Source organism: Argopecten irradians, chromosome 1 (genome assembly GCF_041381155.1).
Source record: "Argopecten irradians isolate NY chromosome 1, Ai_NY, whole genome shotgun sequence".
Lineage (NCBI taxonomy): Eukaryota > Metazoa > Mollusca > Bivalvia > Pectinida > Pectinidae > Argopecten > Argopecten irradians.
Genome location: NC_091134.1, coordinates 54,706,846 through 54,725,239, shown reverse-complemented (window position 1 = coordinate 54,725,239; position 18,394 = coordinate 54,706,846). Strand labels below are relative to the sequence as shown.

At 32.9% G+C, this 18,394-nt stretch overlaps 2 protein-coding genes across 2 annotated transcripts; both read left to right on the top strand.

Moving 5' to 3' along the window:
- Nucleotides 1-2,379: 2,379 nt before the first annotated feature.
- On the top strand, nt 2,380-4,009 carry LOC138310809 (uncharacterized). Its single transcript, XM_069252135.1, has 3 exons — nt 2,380-2,674; nt 2,810-3,038; nt 3,212-4,009. Exons 1-3 carry the CDS (start codon nt 2,600-2,602, stop codon nt 3,292-3,294), a joined length of 387 nt encoding a protein of 128 aa, XP_069108236.1. The 5' UTR covers nt 2,380-2,599; the 3' UTR covers nt 3,295-4,009.
- A 9,409-nt stretch (nt 4,010-13,418) lies between these two features.
- Nucleotides 13,419-15,327, top strand: LOC138333719 (uncharacterized). The gene is made up of 3 exons (XM_069282277.1): nt 13,419-13,709; nt 13,822-14,077; nt 14,415-15,327. Exons 1-3 carry the CDS (start codon nt 13,635-13,637, stop codon nt 14,636-14,638), a joined length of 555 nt encoding a protein of 184 aa, XP_069138378.1. The 5' UTR covers nt 13,419-13,634; the 3' UTR covers nt 14,639-15,327.
- The last annotated feature ends 3,067 nt before the right edge of the window (nt 15,328-18,394 follow it).

Here is an 18,394-nt window from a genome sequence, read left to right as displayed (position 1 = left end):
TAGGCAAACATGTGATCCCTTCCAATCTACAGAAAGTTCAGCAAGAACAATTTAATAGGCAAACATGTGGTCCTTCCAATCTACAGAAAGTTCAGCAAGAACAATTTAATAGGCAAACATGTGGTCCTTCCAATCTACAGAACAATTAAATAGGCAAACATGTGGTCCTTCCAATCTACAGAACAATTAAATAGGCAAACACACGTGGTCCTTCCCACCTATACAGAAAGTTCAGTTTCCATAGTTGACACTGTCATAGGTGTAACTTTGGTTCATAGAGCCAAATGTCTAGAATAATGCCAGAATGAAAAAGACATTCATTTGAACAGGAATAGAAAGGATAAGATTCCAATTTAGTCATCTTTTATGGTGATGTACTGAGGCAGCTGATACCATTCTTATGGTGGTTTTTCTCTGGGTACTCTGGCTTCACCTCTATAACCTGCCTCTTTCTTAAATGACCTTTGCCATTGGACATAACTCATGGGACATAACTCATGAACCTTTAATATAACTGTATTTAAATAGGATACAAACCTGTTTATCAAAGCTTATATTCCACAGGGATCTCATTACCAGCAGGGAAAACAAATGTTTATGTTTCTGATTTCAGGGATTACAATGACTTCTTGGAAGATTTAGAAGAGGACCCTAACTATAGACAGGGAGTAAACATTTACAAAGGTAAAGTACATCTATTTATGTTTCAATTATTAACAAATTGTACACCGTATTCGACCTAATGAGTGCCCAGGGCGCTTAAAAAATTAAGCAAATTAAAGGTGCTTAATTAACAAATTTGGACTTGCCTTTCATAAAATTATTTTTCAAAGTAACCACAAATCAATTTGCAAAAGAAATCCAAGACAGTTTTAATAATTTCAGTCTGTATTTAATTCAAAGTAGGTGAAATTGAAGCCTTAAAAGGGGAGGGGCGATTATAGGGTCAAATACTTTGTGTATGTATAAATTGAGAAACGTTTTGTATTCATGTTTGAGCTTTATAAAAATATTGTTTTATGAAATTATATAATTTTACATATACTAATAAGATGATGATATACCTACAGACTCATGATGAATTAAGCAAACAGAAAATTATACAAATAGTATCTGCAAGTATTTTTTCAATGGTGACCCAGAATTTTAGGAAAATTACTTGAAAAACAAATGTGAAAATTTATTTAAAGTTTATCGAATTAGAATTTCTGATATCAAGAATTTTTGTTCTAATTCCGATATCGGAATTAGAATTTCCGATATCGGAATTGAATTTCTGATATCGAGATGAATTTCCGATATCGGAAATTCAATTCCGATATCGGAATAAAACAATAAAAAGTAACTTGGCTTGCCATAGTAGAACGCTTCTATCTTCATTTGGTTCTCTGTATTGATCTTATTCTGTTTCAACCCTCAACTTCTCGGTATCAACGCTTTGTATGCTGTTTTTGTACATATAATTTTCTCTTAATAGTGCATTATAAAAAAGTCTTACTATGTGTTTTCGCTCCTATAATATACACTCCTTATGTTGCATATAGAAAATCTCGATGGATATCTTAGAGGAGCAATGACATTGTTTGTTGTAAACATACTATCAGTATTATTTAACTTGTAACAGTTGTACACTTTAAAAGTACGTAAATGAAATTATTCGCGCTTAAGCGTTGTGTACTCTTAATCAGAATTCATTCATTTTGTTCACCCTGGGGATGATACCTATTCCAGATAATCCCTGATACACTGTGAAAAAATGTACTATTGTTGATCAGCCACGCTTCATATATATAATATTGTTAAACAAATAAACGCTATCAAGAACATCGTACTGCTAACGAGTCAATAGACCAAAACGTATTCTAATGGTATTTTAAGTGTATCATCTTCACATTGTGATCGTTCTCCCTGATATCATGATAGTATATTATCATGTGAAATAGTAAGCCTTTAGAAGGAACAATGTGAAATAAGATTTACTGTTACTACAACATCTTACCATCTAGTAGTTCGTCTGACCCTAATAACCATACAGCTGTATAGCTTCCATCATATGATGTCACCCAATGTGGCAATACAATTCGAAAGTTAAGTATATGTTTCGGAAAGATTTTAGTAACATTTTCCTTTACACATTTGGAACAATAATGAGTGGTGATGAAAAATGGAATATTGTCAAAATTGCTAATATACCGTAGATCATTAGCCGAATGATATTTGCAAAGTCATTTATATGTTCTCGGGAGGGTAGTATCTAGATATCAGTAAGTATGTCCCTACCTAGGTAGGTCTGCTAGGGGTATATCCCAGGGCGTATTGTAGATATATCAGACACCATCTATTAGATTAACACTGGGACAGATTTTGAATCGCTTCACACATGCCTTACACGTCATAAGGGTAAATGATATCTCTCCGGTGGTTTTTGTCCTCAGTGCCAGGTGTCTTGTGGTTAGGTATTCAGTCGTCTGTGTGGATTCTCCACCCCATGGGGACATCAAGGGCAGGTATATAAAGCAATGACAATACCAGTCGGGCCATTCCTCGTCTTATTATCCAGTATACGGAACAACAAATTCTCAACAGTTAATATATCAACATGGAATCTATAACATCTAATATCGGAGCTACAGACAAAATCACCAATGCTCTTGCAACACTAAGAAGCGAAATGGTAAGTACTATATTTGACGAAATGAAAGTTTCTTAATTTCATTTCATTTTTATTAAAGTTGAAATTTTATCGGTGCAATTTGATTCCGCAATGTTGCATAGCTTTAATGAAAGAAATTATATCAATTTATTTCAGCTTGATCTTAGGCAGCAAGATATGCAGTTGATGAAACAGCTGATGTGCATTAACGACAACATTCAGACTCTTGCTGGGCGGAGAAAGAAATCTGACAAGCCTCTCAGGAAGAAACTGGCTTTAGTCAACGGGCGAATGAGTTTTGTGAATATTGATGAATACATGCCTGCCCAAAAGAATCGTTCTAGGACCTCCCTCCGTCTCTGTGGATCGTTCTTTAGCATTGAAGGTAATTATTCATATTTATACAAAATAAGGCTGATTCTAAAGGAAACTTTCAACTATGTTCTTGTTAAAGACCCGCACTCTAAAGCAAATTTAATAAAAATACACTATGATAATGGTTTTCTTATCATTTCCATTCATCTTCAGAGTACTTATCGCTATTCTTATTTATTGCAGACTCCTGCAGCTCCACAGAAGATTTATGTTCACTAGACTCAGACAGTGAGGACAGCTTATGTGGGTCAACGCAAAACCATTGATAGGACGCGACCTGCGAAACAAATCTCACGTCAAAGAAACTAATTCCTAGAACAATTAACGAAGGGACGTGCGTGACAGCTATACGTCTTTTCCAACGCAGGTGTCTGCTTTAGCGTCGTTTAGTGCGGACTTGTATGTAAATCTACCTCATATGCATGGAACAATTAATTTAGTGGTTGTGCTGTAACGGAAAGTATTTCCTTTACCTGTCTACAGTACTGCACGAAAAGCAATACTTGCCGAATACTGCCAAAATAATAACTGTGTTCCATTGTGCATGATTGTACATATTTATGTATGAATGTGATATTTGAATGAAAATAAAAACATCCCTACGACTATTCAGTCCATCGAATGAAGACAATGATGATGAAGATGATGACAAATGTTCCCATTTACGAATACGCATCATAAACACAGTACGAACTATAATGAAAACGAAGAATGAATTGCACATAATAATTGACAACAGTCATAACGGCTGAAAAAATACTGTTACTTGTTATATTTGTTACTGAAATAAAGAATATGTCTGAAATTATGGTTTCTTTTTACTAGTGAGTACGTAATTGCAAGAAGGATGTGATAGGTAAGTTTGTACTTTTCTAAAGGGATTTGCTATTCTTCGTGCTTCCAGAAGTATATCACTTCAGAAAAAACATTTTCATTTTTTTTTTTTTTTTTTTTTTTTTTTGTATTTTTTGGTCCTATTTTTTGCACATAATAAGATGAATAAAAATCTACGGTGCATTTCATTCAAATTAATTAAATAAGATATGCATGTGATGCAAGAATACGAATATATCTTATTAAGTATGACATTGGTATTATTAAAACCAATGGGATCTCATCAAAATGGTACATTATTACTTTGGTAATTCGCGATGACTTTTGTGAATTGGCTTCAGTTCTATTGTCTAAGACATGAGTTAATTGACATAATATAGTCAATGTTGAAAGGGCGATAACATAATTATAATTTACAGCTGATAAAGCAAACCACATCAAAGCTAATAGACAAATCGTTCATCTCATATTATGATAATAGCACAAGAATCAATCACCTAATAAACGTTTCAACTTAAGCAATTTGCAACATACTCGTATCACTCCACATACTTTTTCGATAATTTATTGCTACAGAACACATGAAAGATATGACGTAAATTCGCAAAAGTATTGCAAATCGACAGTTTTATTATAACTACTAGTAACCATGTTTTCCACAGCTACGAGAAGTTACTGATTCCACAGATCAAGGATGGTAGAATTACGATAATTAAAAATATTTGATACATGTTCAATACTTATTCAGACGAAATGTAGTAAAGTCCGCATGCGTTTGTGTATTGTTCATGGTTATGGAATAAAGCGTACTTGTGTCTCGTCAGAACCCAAATCAGATTTAACACTGAAATAGATTGTAGTATACATTATGAATGGTATAACAGACTTAATTCAATAGAACATACAGAATGCACTATCACAGAAATACGTGACGACCCTATCTTACATGTGTACTTTATACAAGAGATGTTCCGATACAAAGGTGTATGATAAGTGTGGACTGTTAGTCTCTGTTTGACGTCAACATTATCAACCAAAGGACAAAGCCTGTCGACATTATCTTACTTGACACTTTGTGTTGAATATCAATCATCTCAACACCTAATAGGTAAAGCACATATCCTAATGAACCTACCAAAGTACTGAGTTTTATTGATTATGACTATTCTTTGACCATTACTTCTAGTTTTATTCGTTTTTTGTGAGCTTTAAAGCACTAAATATGTATCAAGTGATATTAAGTATAACCAGCTGAAATATCATAATCTACATGATACGCTTTTTACTTTCAATGAAGAATATATCTTAAAAATGAGCACAAACAAACAGACCGATAAATTTAAAGTATCAACGTCTCATGACACACAATTTTGTAATGAACCAATTAAACAAATATTATGTTTGATTGATGGCATGCATTGGTCGTGGAAAGTGTCGAAGTAGTTGAAGAAAGCCGCTGATTATAAGCCAATACCTTGCATTTGCAATGTCAAAATATATACCATGCCAAGGTTAATGGTAGAATGTAAGACACATTAACCACTCGGCCACTATAGCCTAGTGCTGGTAAGCTATAAGTGTCAGACTCTTAAACCACTCAGCCAATGTTAATGACTGCATCCTTGCAATACAGTCAGTGTTTTCTCATATTTGTGTTTGGAATATATTTTTTTTAAGTTTAGTTCCACAATGTTCATATTTTATTTCGATGTAAAATCTATGGCTCTCAACTCTAATTTTCTTTGTTCAAAATTAACATCGCTGCGATAGAATGGTCATACAGATGTACCCTATTTAAAGCCATTCTTTATCAGGAAATCACAGAAGTGTTTTCGTTTGATGTAGATGTAATTATACTATATGAAAAGATTTTAGGCAAAAGAAAACATAAAACAACCTTTGCCGTCGTCGGGAGGGGGTATTTATCATCGTGCATTTAAAAAACAAATTTATTGGCATGTTTTTTTATAGATATATACGTTATTTAGAGAACACAATGACCCAGTGTCACGTACGCTTTAACTAGCTAACCTGGAGGTAAGTTGTTAAATATAAATATGTCAAATTGTGAAAATATCAGGTGTATCTGGTGCATATAATTCAAGGAAACCCTCTCCTGCTGCGGAAAGCTGTCTGTCATACAAGCTCTGTATGGTATACACCATTACATTATCACAATGAAACTCAGTTAGTAAAGTCAGCTGCTATTGTAAAAAGGCAGTGTGATTGATGGACTGTGTTATGCAATTCATCTGTTCGGAAATATACTTCTTTATGTTACATTTGATTTATTTTTCCATATTGTTTCACTGTATTTTAAATCCTGATATATATTACTCAAAACCAAGGACCTTACTGAAACGATTTTTAACTTGTATATCAATTAAACAACAATTAATTATAAATTTTTAAAACAGCATACAGGCGTTTCAATTAATTTATCATGCTTGCTTTGAAGACAAGCTACGTATAGTTTAGACAATGATAAAAATATAATTTAATTATTTTTTTATCAATTGATAAACGGCGAAGGTTTTCCTTCAATATTATTTACAAAAAGTAAAACTAGCGATATTGTAAATCTACTTTCCAAAAGGGTTCAACCGGCCAAGGTCTTTCTTGCGGTGCGGAAAAGTCTATTAGGTTAATCTATGAAATGACTACACAAACTTTGCGGTGTCTTATTTCTATGCAGAACAGTTGTTATCATCTTCTTTATGTCCATTATGTTTCATATCAAAGGTTTAAATATCATACCGAAAAGGGAAAATTGTGTTTATATGTATCACAATACCGAAACTGTCCAACCTTTAAAAATGTACTTGGACAAATAGTAAGGATTGTCATATGATGTTAATAAGTAAAGTTTTAGTAAAGGTACACATTGTTTAAAACAAAATAGTCTTTTATGTTTCCATCGGTAATGTTTACGTTTGCACTTATGTTAATTTCTAAACCACAATACACTATAACAATTATTAATGTCTCCAAATATGTAAATGAATCAATTATGAATTAATGTATCTACTCTTAATTAATTACCACCTACGCAATAACTTTAAAAATATATCATTGGAGTACAGTATGTGGTCAGATGTGGTTTCAAGTAATTAAATAAAATATTAACCTAATTAGGAAACAAGATTAATTCTAATTGACAACCAATTTCCATTAAAGTGAAGAATCACTTACCAGGGGCTTATGTCCTCGTTTTGATGCAATTAAATTATAATACAATATATGTAACTGTAATACAATTTTTTGTTGAAATTTATATTGTGCAATACACAATGATCAAGAGAATCGCAGGGAAGCAACGGCTTCACTGAACTAAATTAGCTAAGGTTGGGAATCCTCATTAATACAAGTCGATGCGAATGTTCAGGTAGTCATTTTCGTGAAGATTTAACTAATTGCACAAAAGTGTATATAACTCCGAAAATTCAAGACAATGTTACAAGTTTGTAGATAATAAGGGGTAACAAGCTAAGGTTGATTTCAGGAGAAAAGGCGTCAAAGGAAGGACAAATCATTTTCATCTTATCTCATTAGATACAGAAATGAAATATGTTGAGCAGTTTCATTGCTCTAGGGGAAAGCGATATGGATATAGAAATGTGTATGTACGTCAAACACAAACCCATAAGATTGTTAGTTTTACATGGGATCGGAGAGCTTGGATGAGGATTGACTGGGCCCGGGGAAATATATGCGGTTTAAATTTATCGATAGGTACTATACACTGAAACCTATAATATATTCATATATACTGTGCATCTTTCGTCATTAAAGACGAAGGATGGTTTACCTTTTTGGTTTACAACTACAAATGCTAAAAATTACGAGCTATTACTAATGTAAGATATGAAGGAAGCTATAATTAAAAACACGGGGTTTAATATATCAGCCGTGTTAAATACTGCATATTTTTATTGAGGAGAAACTATTTCATGTATCTTCATTGCACGGTAATGACATAGAAAATTGTGTGGTTGGTTGATTGTCGAAAACTTAACATCCTATCAACACATTCACTGCAAAATGAACAAACCACAAGGTTGTTAAATTGTTAAATAGTGTAATAAATGTCTAATTTTAATTGATTGATAAGTAGAACGAGCACTTCTCGCTTTTGGCATATATACAATGTAATACCTCATATGAAAGATAATTTATTCGACGGCTTATGAAGGAACATGTGTAATTAATCTTAATTTAACATATTCTAATTTATTTTAAATATAAAATTAAACATTTTTATCCAAGCTAGATGTCCCATAACAGCATGTTCAGTAGATTTTGATATATGAAGATTGTACACTTTAAGCTAAGTGAAAAAAACGATCGCTTGCTTGCTTATTCGTCTAACTTCCATTCTCTTGGTTTAGTTTTAGAAAAATGAATAACTCAACTTCAATAACCAAGAAGAAAGCGGATATTCCTCATAACATGCAATGTAGAATTAAAACATTTCATCAAACATTGATTTACATGATGTCTGCTTCCTTTTTCTGGTTCTTGTATTTGTTTTGTTTCCATACGAAATTATAGCAAAATATAATACTGTTGAAAGATAAGGACATAAGGAGAAAGCGATCATTTTAGTTGAGGCTAAAGAGAAGTTTGAAAGAGAAATTTAACACTCCCTGTATGTTTCAACAGCGGCATCACCCTGATAACTACATTAGCCTATAGCACATTTCTACACCAATTTGACCCTAATAGACCTGATAGCAATCTTGATTTTTGCTTTATATTGTTGACTTTACCCCAATACCTATCGCCTTGGCCCCGGGTTAATGTGTATTTAGAGTATCACAAGATGACCTCAGCTGTCACTTTTATATATTTACATTTCAATTAGATAACTGGAAGTGTTGTCGCCTTAAGACATCTTTGTGGAGAAAGAGATAACTTCACTTTCTCACCAGGTGAACCATACTATATCCGGGAGTGTTGTGGCGTGTGCCAGTGACACTAGTGTACGTTACTACACAAGATAGCCTTTGAGTGTGTTGTTTGTATACTTAATGAAAGATAATAATGTTGATGTCATAATATCACAAACGACTAGACAGTAAATATGACAGGGTTAGGGCCATTCAGTGCATTGTAGACAGTCTCCTTTATTGTCAACAATAACTTTTTTTATAGTAAGTTAAATGTGAATTCACTATAGAAATCACTAAAACATGAACATCAATGATGATACATTATGTTAAAACATGATTTCTTGAGTTACAGCAGTTACAAATAAATCTATCAATCATGGATATACTTATTGAAGTCAAATTCATCATATCTTCCAGTCAACTCTTTATCGATCGTTATGGAATATAGACCTGCCAATTGCCGAAATATCTTTCGTCAACATATTGATATTCATGAAATCAGTTTAAAAATGAAATAAAATATAGTGTTTGCGTTTACTTTATTTCTAATATCCAATTATTCAGGATATACATAGTTTGACACAGTTGATCCTTTGACAATAAAAACGAAAATAGCACATGGCAGTATAGCATTATGAAAATATTTCAATAAAAGACCCGTTATATTGTCTTTGTGATTTCTGTAATGATTACAGTAAATGATATTCATGTGTATTTCGGTTTCAATTTTCCTCAATTTTGTTTCCAGAAACAAAAACCACAAATACCAGAGTATTGCCAAGTATTATATAAAATACCACAACTAACGCAGAATGTTTATCATTCAACACACTACATATTCTTAATTTAGAAAAGAACGAAACTTAAGCAAGACTATGATCACGCCATCCTGTTTGCGTTTTTACTAGACGCATACTCGACATTGTACCTGGTTGTCTGGTCATCTATGGAGTTGTAGGGAAAACCCAGAGAGATAATACGGTGTTGATACGGAGGGCATCACGTATCTACACGCCCTCTAGTCAGAAACTGAACATCAACGCGCATTAATACACCAAACTGATAGCTACCGGAAGTCCACTCACTAATCCAAATGTTTGTTGATTAGCCATTGAAAACACCGGAGGAAGTTAGTCTCTACTCAGAATAGGTCACTTTCCTAAAATAAATTGGTTTTTCATTTTAGTCTTCCGTGGAAACAAATGAACGCCGATAGAATAAATGGCTTGTTTTATTTCTTTTATTTCATTTTTAATGCTTTTTTTTTAGTTCAAAACCCGAGAGTATACCTACCTGTAATCATATATTGTTTGTCTTCAATTCAACTTGTCGAATTAATTTGATTTGCACCACCAGTAATGAAAAATTATGATCTCGCGTGCGTTTTATTGCGCTGAAAAGGATAGATACTGTGATTAAACGAAAATAAAGTCGGAATATATTTTGAAAATGATACTATTAATACAATTCTTTTACATACCGTATAAGTGAACTTGACTTTTAATGCAAGGTTTGGTATTTGCTATTTCCGAAACGTGTAATAAAAACTATATGATATTCATATAAGCATGTTGAAATAACTTCCAAATGCATACCCTTACCGAAGTAACCACGTTCATATCAATACACCCCTGCTTAGATGCATTGTATTAATCAATGATACACGACTATTGACACAAACGTACAAACCTGTCTAATGATTGAAGATCCTAAGTTGAGTGGATTGATGCTGGATTTTTATTTGTACATGCTATTTCATTTTCCTTTGATGAATGGACTGTTATTTAAACAACCCCAATGATAGAACTAACACAAATATAACTCAAATGTAATTCGCAAACAAGAATATGCCATCAAATCAATATCATTGTTTTAAAACTCCAATAATAAAAGCAGAAACAAATGGAACTGTGACCTTTATGTATTTGAAGATGTTTCAACAGTACTTAGGGGTCAAGAAATTAGTTATAGCAGCGCCTTTTAAAAAGGACATGATTTTGAGAACAGAAGACGTATATACACAGCTATTTACTCAATCTCCAACATCGGGGTCGTCCCGCCGGGAAGCCATTCCAGAACAAAATACATATCCCCTAGAGGTTCAAACAGCGTAACAATGTGACTCTAACATTACACTGCCTATATATTACATGTACCCGCTGAGTATCTAGTTTCCACCTATTCGACATTAATGATGTCAACCAGGTATGTTATGTTCGAATAAACAATGCCAAAAGTAGATTAATGATTAAATAATGGACCAACATGAAGTCGGCTCAATAATAAGCGACATAAACTTTTATGAATGCATATATGCATAATGATTAAATATGTGTAAATGATGTTTTATATATCCAAACTTATGTACAGATAATCACATCCGTTTCGGTGATATTATTTTAACTAATATCATATTTTCATATTTTTGCGTGGAATTCTAAACACATTGCTAGCTCATTTTAGAGTATTCACCATCATAACCCAAATGTATGCTACCATTATAAACTGTTCGTTTGATCAACACACATAGTAACAAAAACATAACATATCTTAAAAGTTTGTCTCGGAGATAAAGAGAAAGGGCAGTTGGAGACATCGAATTTTAATTTTCACTCATTTAAAAAAGATGTGTCTGTAAAGGTTCATACGAGATGTGAAAGGTCTAGACAATTTACTCAATCAGATATTTCTTAATTTCTTCATCTTTAATAGAAAATATAGTTACTGTAATGCCAATGATCAAATTTTTTATCGATCAGAGATTTTTATGGATTTCTATGGAGGAATGCCCCGCCCGCAGATATATCACGTCTTGTAAATATCAGTCAGTGAAACAAAATACCTCCAGGTGGTCGGCCGAGCGCCAATTAGGTATTCTGTCTAGTATTCTGATCCTCCCTGGCACACAAATGATATGACTATATTTGGAGTTAATTATGTCTTAATTAGACCTAATTAGGAACGCTAGCTAATCAGCATATTTGCATTATATACTTGTAGCCTGGTTATAAAGATGATCCCAACTATACAGTCAAGGAAACTATAGGACAATTTTGTGAAGAAAAATTGCATGAATTTATATAATTTGCACTTCTATTTTTTCTAATATACCTGATCCGCATATGTAAATATGGTATGTATATAACTTTGTATTGTCTTGTTTATTTTGATTTGATAATTTGTATAATGTTGGGTTTTTTCTCGTCACTATTTGTTCTATTTTTACCACTGGATAGTATAACATAATTGTGGAAAACCTGGCTTTTTCATTTTGTATCATTTATATTACAAAGTTATGAAAATAAAATCAAGAACGAAAATTCCTTTCTAACCTGAAATATATTCACCGACTGGGAAGTTGTGACGAATTATAATTGGAAATTCCATCAGCAAATATCGACAAAATTCTGTGTAACTGGACAAAATCTGAATGTATCAACATTCCTAGCTTAGATGGCTAGGTTGTTATCCTGTTTTATGGCCTAAAAGAAGGAATCACGGCATTAAAAGTACACGTTCGTTAAGATAGCACATCAACATAACATTGTTTTCCTGCCTTCTTTAACACCCCGTGTCAACAATAGGGTTCCTGTTTGATGTATAGAATACATTCGCGTGACAACATCCAAACAAAGACATAGACCATGGACTTTGGCTTGCAGCAACTAGATTTGAAATGGCATGAGATATACTAACACTATGTTTCCATAAACCCATTGATATTGAAATCTTACTTCAAATATATCAAATACAATGCATACCGTGTTCAATTCTGTAAAATACAATGAACAAGAATGTCGAATTCGATTTTGTATTTTATATTTATTTAAAAGATTTGTATTACTAACAAGTTATAAATGATAAGTTATTTCCTTTCCCGTGAATCAAAATACTTAACATGGTTTAATCATGTTAAAGTAAGAATTGCATTGATCTGTAGTACCCATTTAGAACATTATAAGATCTCTAAAACATGTGTCCCGGGATAGGTTTTTCATTCATATCTTAAACTCCTTGATTAAAGTGATGTTATTCTAACCTTATCTCTGACCAATGGTCGTAACGACTGGCAGTTGACAGAATGGTTTTAACCCTATAGAATGGTTAGGCCTTGCTAAGAGTCCTTGACCTTTTACGATGGAATCCAGTCATTATGCTTGATTTGATTTCAAAAGTTAAAATCCTTAATAATATCAATGTCAGGACCTCATGTCACTATGTCCAGATACCAGATTGAGTGACACCCAAAAAGACATTGACAATAATATCAGCTAGATATAATGGGTGTGTTCCTACAACCAGCCGGTGGGACGCAATGTAAAACAATAGGGTGTACATTGATAGTTATGGCCACCGGGTTCGTATATGATTTAGCCTGGGAGGTGTAAAACAAATAAAATATTATTTATTACGTTTCATTGATAATTGTTTTAAATTTGTGAGATTAAAGCCATTAATACAGAAGATGAATTCAGTCACTACAAAGTGATCGTTTGTTTCCTGAAGAGTTCATGTTTCTTTCACCAATGAGGGGGATAATGCTCTGCAGGGGAGGACCAATGGAGCATGGAGGATCGGCGAGACCGTATCACATCTTAATACTAAAACACACCTCTTGCACGATCACCTGACAGAAACGCTACATGTGACAAGTGTAACTGATCCCAATGCGAAGGTACATAGTTTCTACACCAGGTGCTTTGTAAAGTGGCGTGTACTCAACCGAAAAATTATACACATAAAATGACGTTAGGGAAGTCATTTATAGTTAAAGCATATAAATAGTAGTGAAAACAGTAGTTAGATCAGCTCTTATCGAGACAGCAAGGTGGATTCTTGTATAATTTCTTATAAACTTATTGGATTCTTATCACTTGACAATGGCCTCGGTTATGGTACCAGCGTCTGTCACAGACAGAATTAACGACGCATTCGCCACACTTAAGCGAGAAATGGTAAGTTTAGAATCATTGAAATTATCATAAATATTTAATTTACGTTTGTTCACAATACTTATAAAATGTCATCATCAAACCTATTTCATCGTAATACTCTCTGACATTAAAGGTGGATCTGAGACAACAAGATGTGCACCTGATGAAACAGCTAATCGGCATTAACGACACGATCCAGAAACTATCCAAACAACGACCTGGCTCACAGGGTCCCCTCAGGAAGAAATTCGCATTAATAAATGGTCGACGGAAATTTGTTTCCAGCGATGAACCAATTCCCGAGGAGACGCCTCTTGTCCGACAACAAAGTGTTCCAAACTACTGTAATATGAACAGAATTCAAAGTGGATCTCTTTCAAGCATTGAAGGTAATTAGAATTTCATACATTTCATCGTGTATCGATATTTTAAAAAAAACTTGAAAGGGCACAATATTGTTGATAATTTCTGTTTATTAAAGCCCTCTTTTGAGATATTCTTTCTCATTGGCTTCCTGAGGCTTAGTTTGATTTTCTATATCTGTTCTTTTATCTATGCTCCCGGCCTCGATCAATATGCATGGCATTAATGTTATAGAAAGGTTAAACATTAAACAAAATATTGTGGTTTTTCTGTAATTTTGTTTTATTTTGTGAATATTTTTTTTTATCTTTTATGATTCTCTATTTACCATTCTTACTTATACGTTGGTTATCATTATTCCAGATTCTATCGAAGATCTAAGTACAGATGATTCAGACAGCGATGACAGTTTATTTGGATCCGAACAAAACCTCAGTGAGTCCTTCTCATCAGTTACCTCCCGATCTCGGTCAGTGGCGAACACATCAGCACAAGTTACCAAGGAGACAGACCTGGAGTACTGTTCATACGAACAAATCCTTAGAAGAAACATCAAACTGTGGAAATTCTCTCGGACTCAACATTAATATTCTAAAATTACAAAGTGCTTATTTATTTATTATTATTATACAATTAATGCCACGGTCCATTCTACGTGTTTGTGATTCTGCCTGTGTTCCGACTATGCAAAATAGACCACAGTCTTTCTCGAACTGTATGGCGATATTTGTCAGTTTTTTGCCAAATTGAATGACAAGCAAACATTCGAATTAAACGATATGAACAAAAGACTGCGTTTCAGATAATAACAGGCTTGGACATATCAGGGTACAGGAGACCATTGGATAAGCGTTAATCGTGATAACCTACCACAATGTCTTTCATGAACTTATTGAATATTTGCTCAAACTGCCAAATTATTACGTTGTGTTCTTCTATGTGAGTTGTATTGCTATCTATGTGAGGAGTATAATGAGAGAGTGTGTACAACTGCCAATGTTAGATTAGAGAATGCTGAACATCTGTTAACATACTTTGTATGTATGTTTTATTTCTAACGACAAGACAGGGTATTCGTGTCATTTAGATGTTTTATTTATCATGCAGGTTTTCCTGTATATATTCTTTGATGGATAACATTGTAGACTTTCGACCAATTAGTGGTCGATATTATAGTACATATGTGTATATGAGCTTATGAGATGATGAAATGATTATACATGAATTTTGATATGATGATATCAAATTTAAAATAAAATGCAAATAACAAAACTAATACTGTTTTATTCCTCATATTTTATATTAAAACATAAATAATGATTTAGGTATTAATGAGCTAAGACTATGCCTTGATCGGAGAGCAAAAAGGCAGCTCACACAGAGTTTGAGCTTATTATTGGGTACTCGTACTATACCACCATTATCAAAAATAATCTTTGGTGTTTGTTAATAAAACTGTTTTTCAAATATTACAAACTAGATAATTTTGATATTTCGATTTCGTAAGCATTCATTTCATAACAAGACATTTCTATAACGGGATATTCAGATTTCAGTCTTTAAACTGAATCGCTTGATTACATTAGAGAGAAGTGGTGTTAAGAATTATAAATAAATTATCAAATCACCTGGCAGTTCAAGAACAAGTGTTATACACCTAAGACGATTTCTAAAGTATTATAGTGGCATGGGAAACTCAGTTCAATAGAATTCTCTTTGAGATCTACAAGAACAACATACGAACTAGTGACATCGCCTCTAATTCAGTATAATCATGGGGAATTGAAAGTACTGGAACCTTTTCTAATCTTTGGTCTGGGGTTGTCAAAAATTGAACCCATATATCAGCAGAAATTTTGATATACATTTGTAATTTAGTTATTCTATCAATTCTATCGACGATCTAAAAAGAGTATATTTGTTGTTAAGCTAACAAAGTATGTTGCAGGTGTTTCCTTAATAAGAGCTTAACTTCACTAATAAGCTATCGTGAACATACTGTGGTATTTTAGTAATCGCCGACTATACAACCTATAATAGGGGTGAAGACATACTTAACTACCCAGGTACATCGGTCCAGTTTATTGAAACACTCGACCACTGACATGGAGACTTAAATCACGCCGTTTGAATCATGCTGGAATTTTATTTCATTCTGACATTTCTACATATGTATGAGTCAATGTAGACATCGTGGGCGTAGGTATAGAAATGACTTACTATTATATCATCAAAGGGTTTACAATGTAACATGCACACTGGTTATAATGTTTACCTGTAAATCTCTTTAATATTCTGATTCATGTGGTAAAAAGGATGTGTATGAGATGCAAAACAACCCATATCATGCGACGTGACTAGATGTCGAAAGAATACAACATTGACATCGACATTTCACGGAACAAATTAAACGGAATAGTTTCATTTCAAAGAAAAATGAAAGTCTTGAAAAAAATAATTCCGAGTCAAATGTGTGAAAATACACGAGTAAACAGCAAGTTCATTGTACGACCGTTTGTGTGACGCATTCCATTTTCTTTGTATACCTTTGTAATAATGCTGACAGGTAATCTATATCTAATACCTTTTGACACTTTAATAGACTGAGTGAAAGAGTTAGACATTTAAATTTCGTACATGTTATCCGTAAATATAACAAATGACTAATGCACCAACTGTTCAACCACCAGTAAAGCGTTTCTAACAAAAGATCCACTGTACATTCCATTATACAATGTACCACCATGTGCATTCTAATCAACTATTTGTTATTAAAAATAAAATGCTTAACAAAGAACGCAGTTACCAGTAAGAAGAAAGCTTTTAACGATCACACTGAATAATGAACTGTATTTCTTTTGCAAGTCCCCAGCTGATATTTAAATACACCTACATTGGAGGGTAAAATGCGTTTTTATGACGTCACGATCGCGTGTTTGATGCTATGCAAATGATATACCACCCGGATTTTAATGAAATTAATCATTTTTATTAACACTCAAATGTAATAAATGAAACCACACACTAAGAATAATGTTTGTTGATACCGCTGACTTTTTTGTGATATACTGAGAATAGTTATCCTGAAAACAAATTGTTGTTACATAATTTTACTTTTTTTCTTTATGATCATAAAATTTAATAAACTTTAATTTGTACACTATGAATTATCAAATTTATTTTCAAGTTTTAAGATTTCAAATTATCCCAATCAACTTTCCCTATTGGTTTTTTTTTACATTTTACTACATCTATTTTTAAAGTGAGGACATGATACTGTGTTGTCTTATATGTATGGTTTTTCAATTAGGACGCTTCAATTCCTTATTGAAATGCCTATATTAAATCAATATACGTTTGTACACATTTTTTAAATTTTGGATGATAGAAGTAAATAGCAAAACATTGTTAAGATTTCTCTAAAGCTTTGCAGGTGTTGTACAATTTTTCAAGTGATTAGGTATTAAAAGGTCATCATGTATTATAATGCATTGTGCATGGCTGTAAATCATTTATAGTTTTCAGTGATACTTTCAAATGCAGTGTTAGGAAATTATGAGAATGACATCACATTATATTGATGTCAATTAGCATAAATGAATTATACTTATATGCATTAGGAATGGATACGGAAGTAATAAAACAAATACATGTATATCGATGGCGACTTTTACAACTGTGCATTTATGTGCTAAATATAATGTTAATGTGCAAAATCATCCCAGGCCTGTGTTTATATGCATTTCATTATTCTTTTTTTCATCTTTCAAAACATATTATTCTCTTACTGAACAGGTGGTGGACAATAAATCATACTGAAATATTGAAATGGATATGCGTATGATGAGATTATATAAGTCATAAACGTTATGCATTGACAATGTTTAAAGGTAGTCGGTTCATAAAAATTACAATACAAAAAGAACAGTCATTATAATGGCACACAATTTGTATCATGTACGACTGTTTATACATTATTTTGCATTAGATATGCAACAATGATCTTCCACTAACAACTTTTTGAGAATTTTTTTTAAAATGTATAACCTGGCAACCAGCTAAACCTGTTTAATGTGAAACAAATGCATCATGCCATAGTTGGCCAGACAATGAGCAACTCAAATACAATGTAGACAAAAATGTCAACAAAAGTTTCTCATGTGATTTGCATGCAGTAAAGGTATACCAAATTTAATAATAAAAAATCCATCCGAATCCAGAGGTTGCGACATCGGATGAGCAGGTAGTTTGGTCCTTTGATGTACATCAAAAGAATTAAATAACGGTACACTGTACCATTGCCCTTTTCCTGCCATATATAATTGCACATATACGAAGTTAAT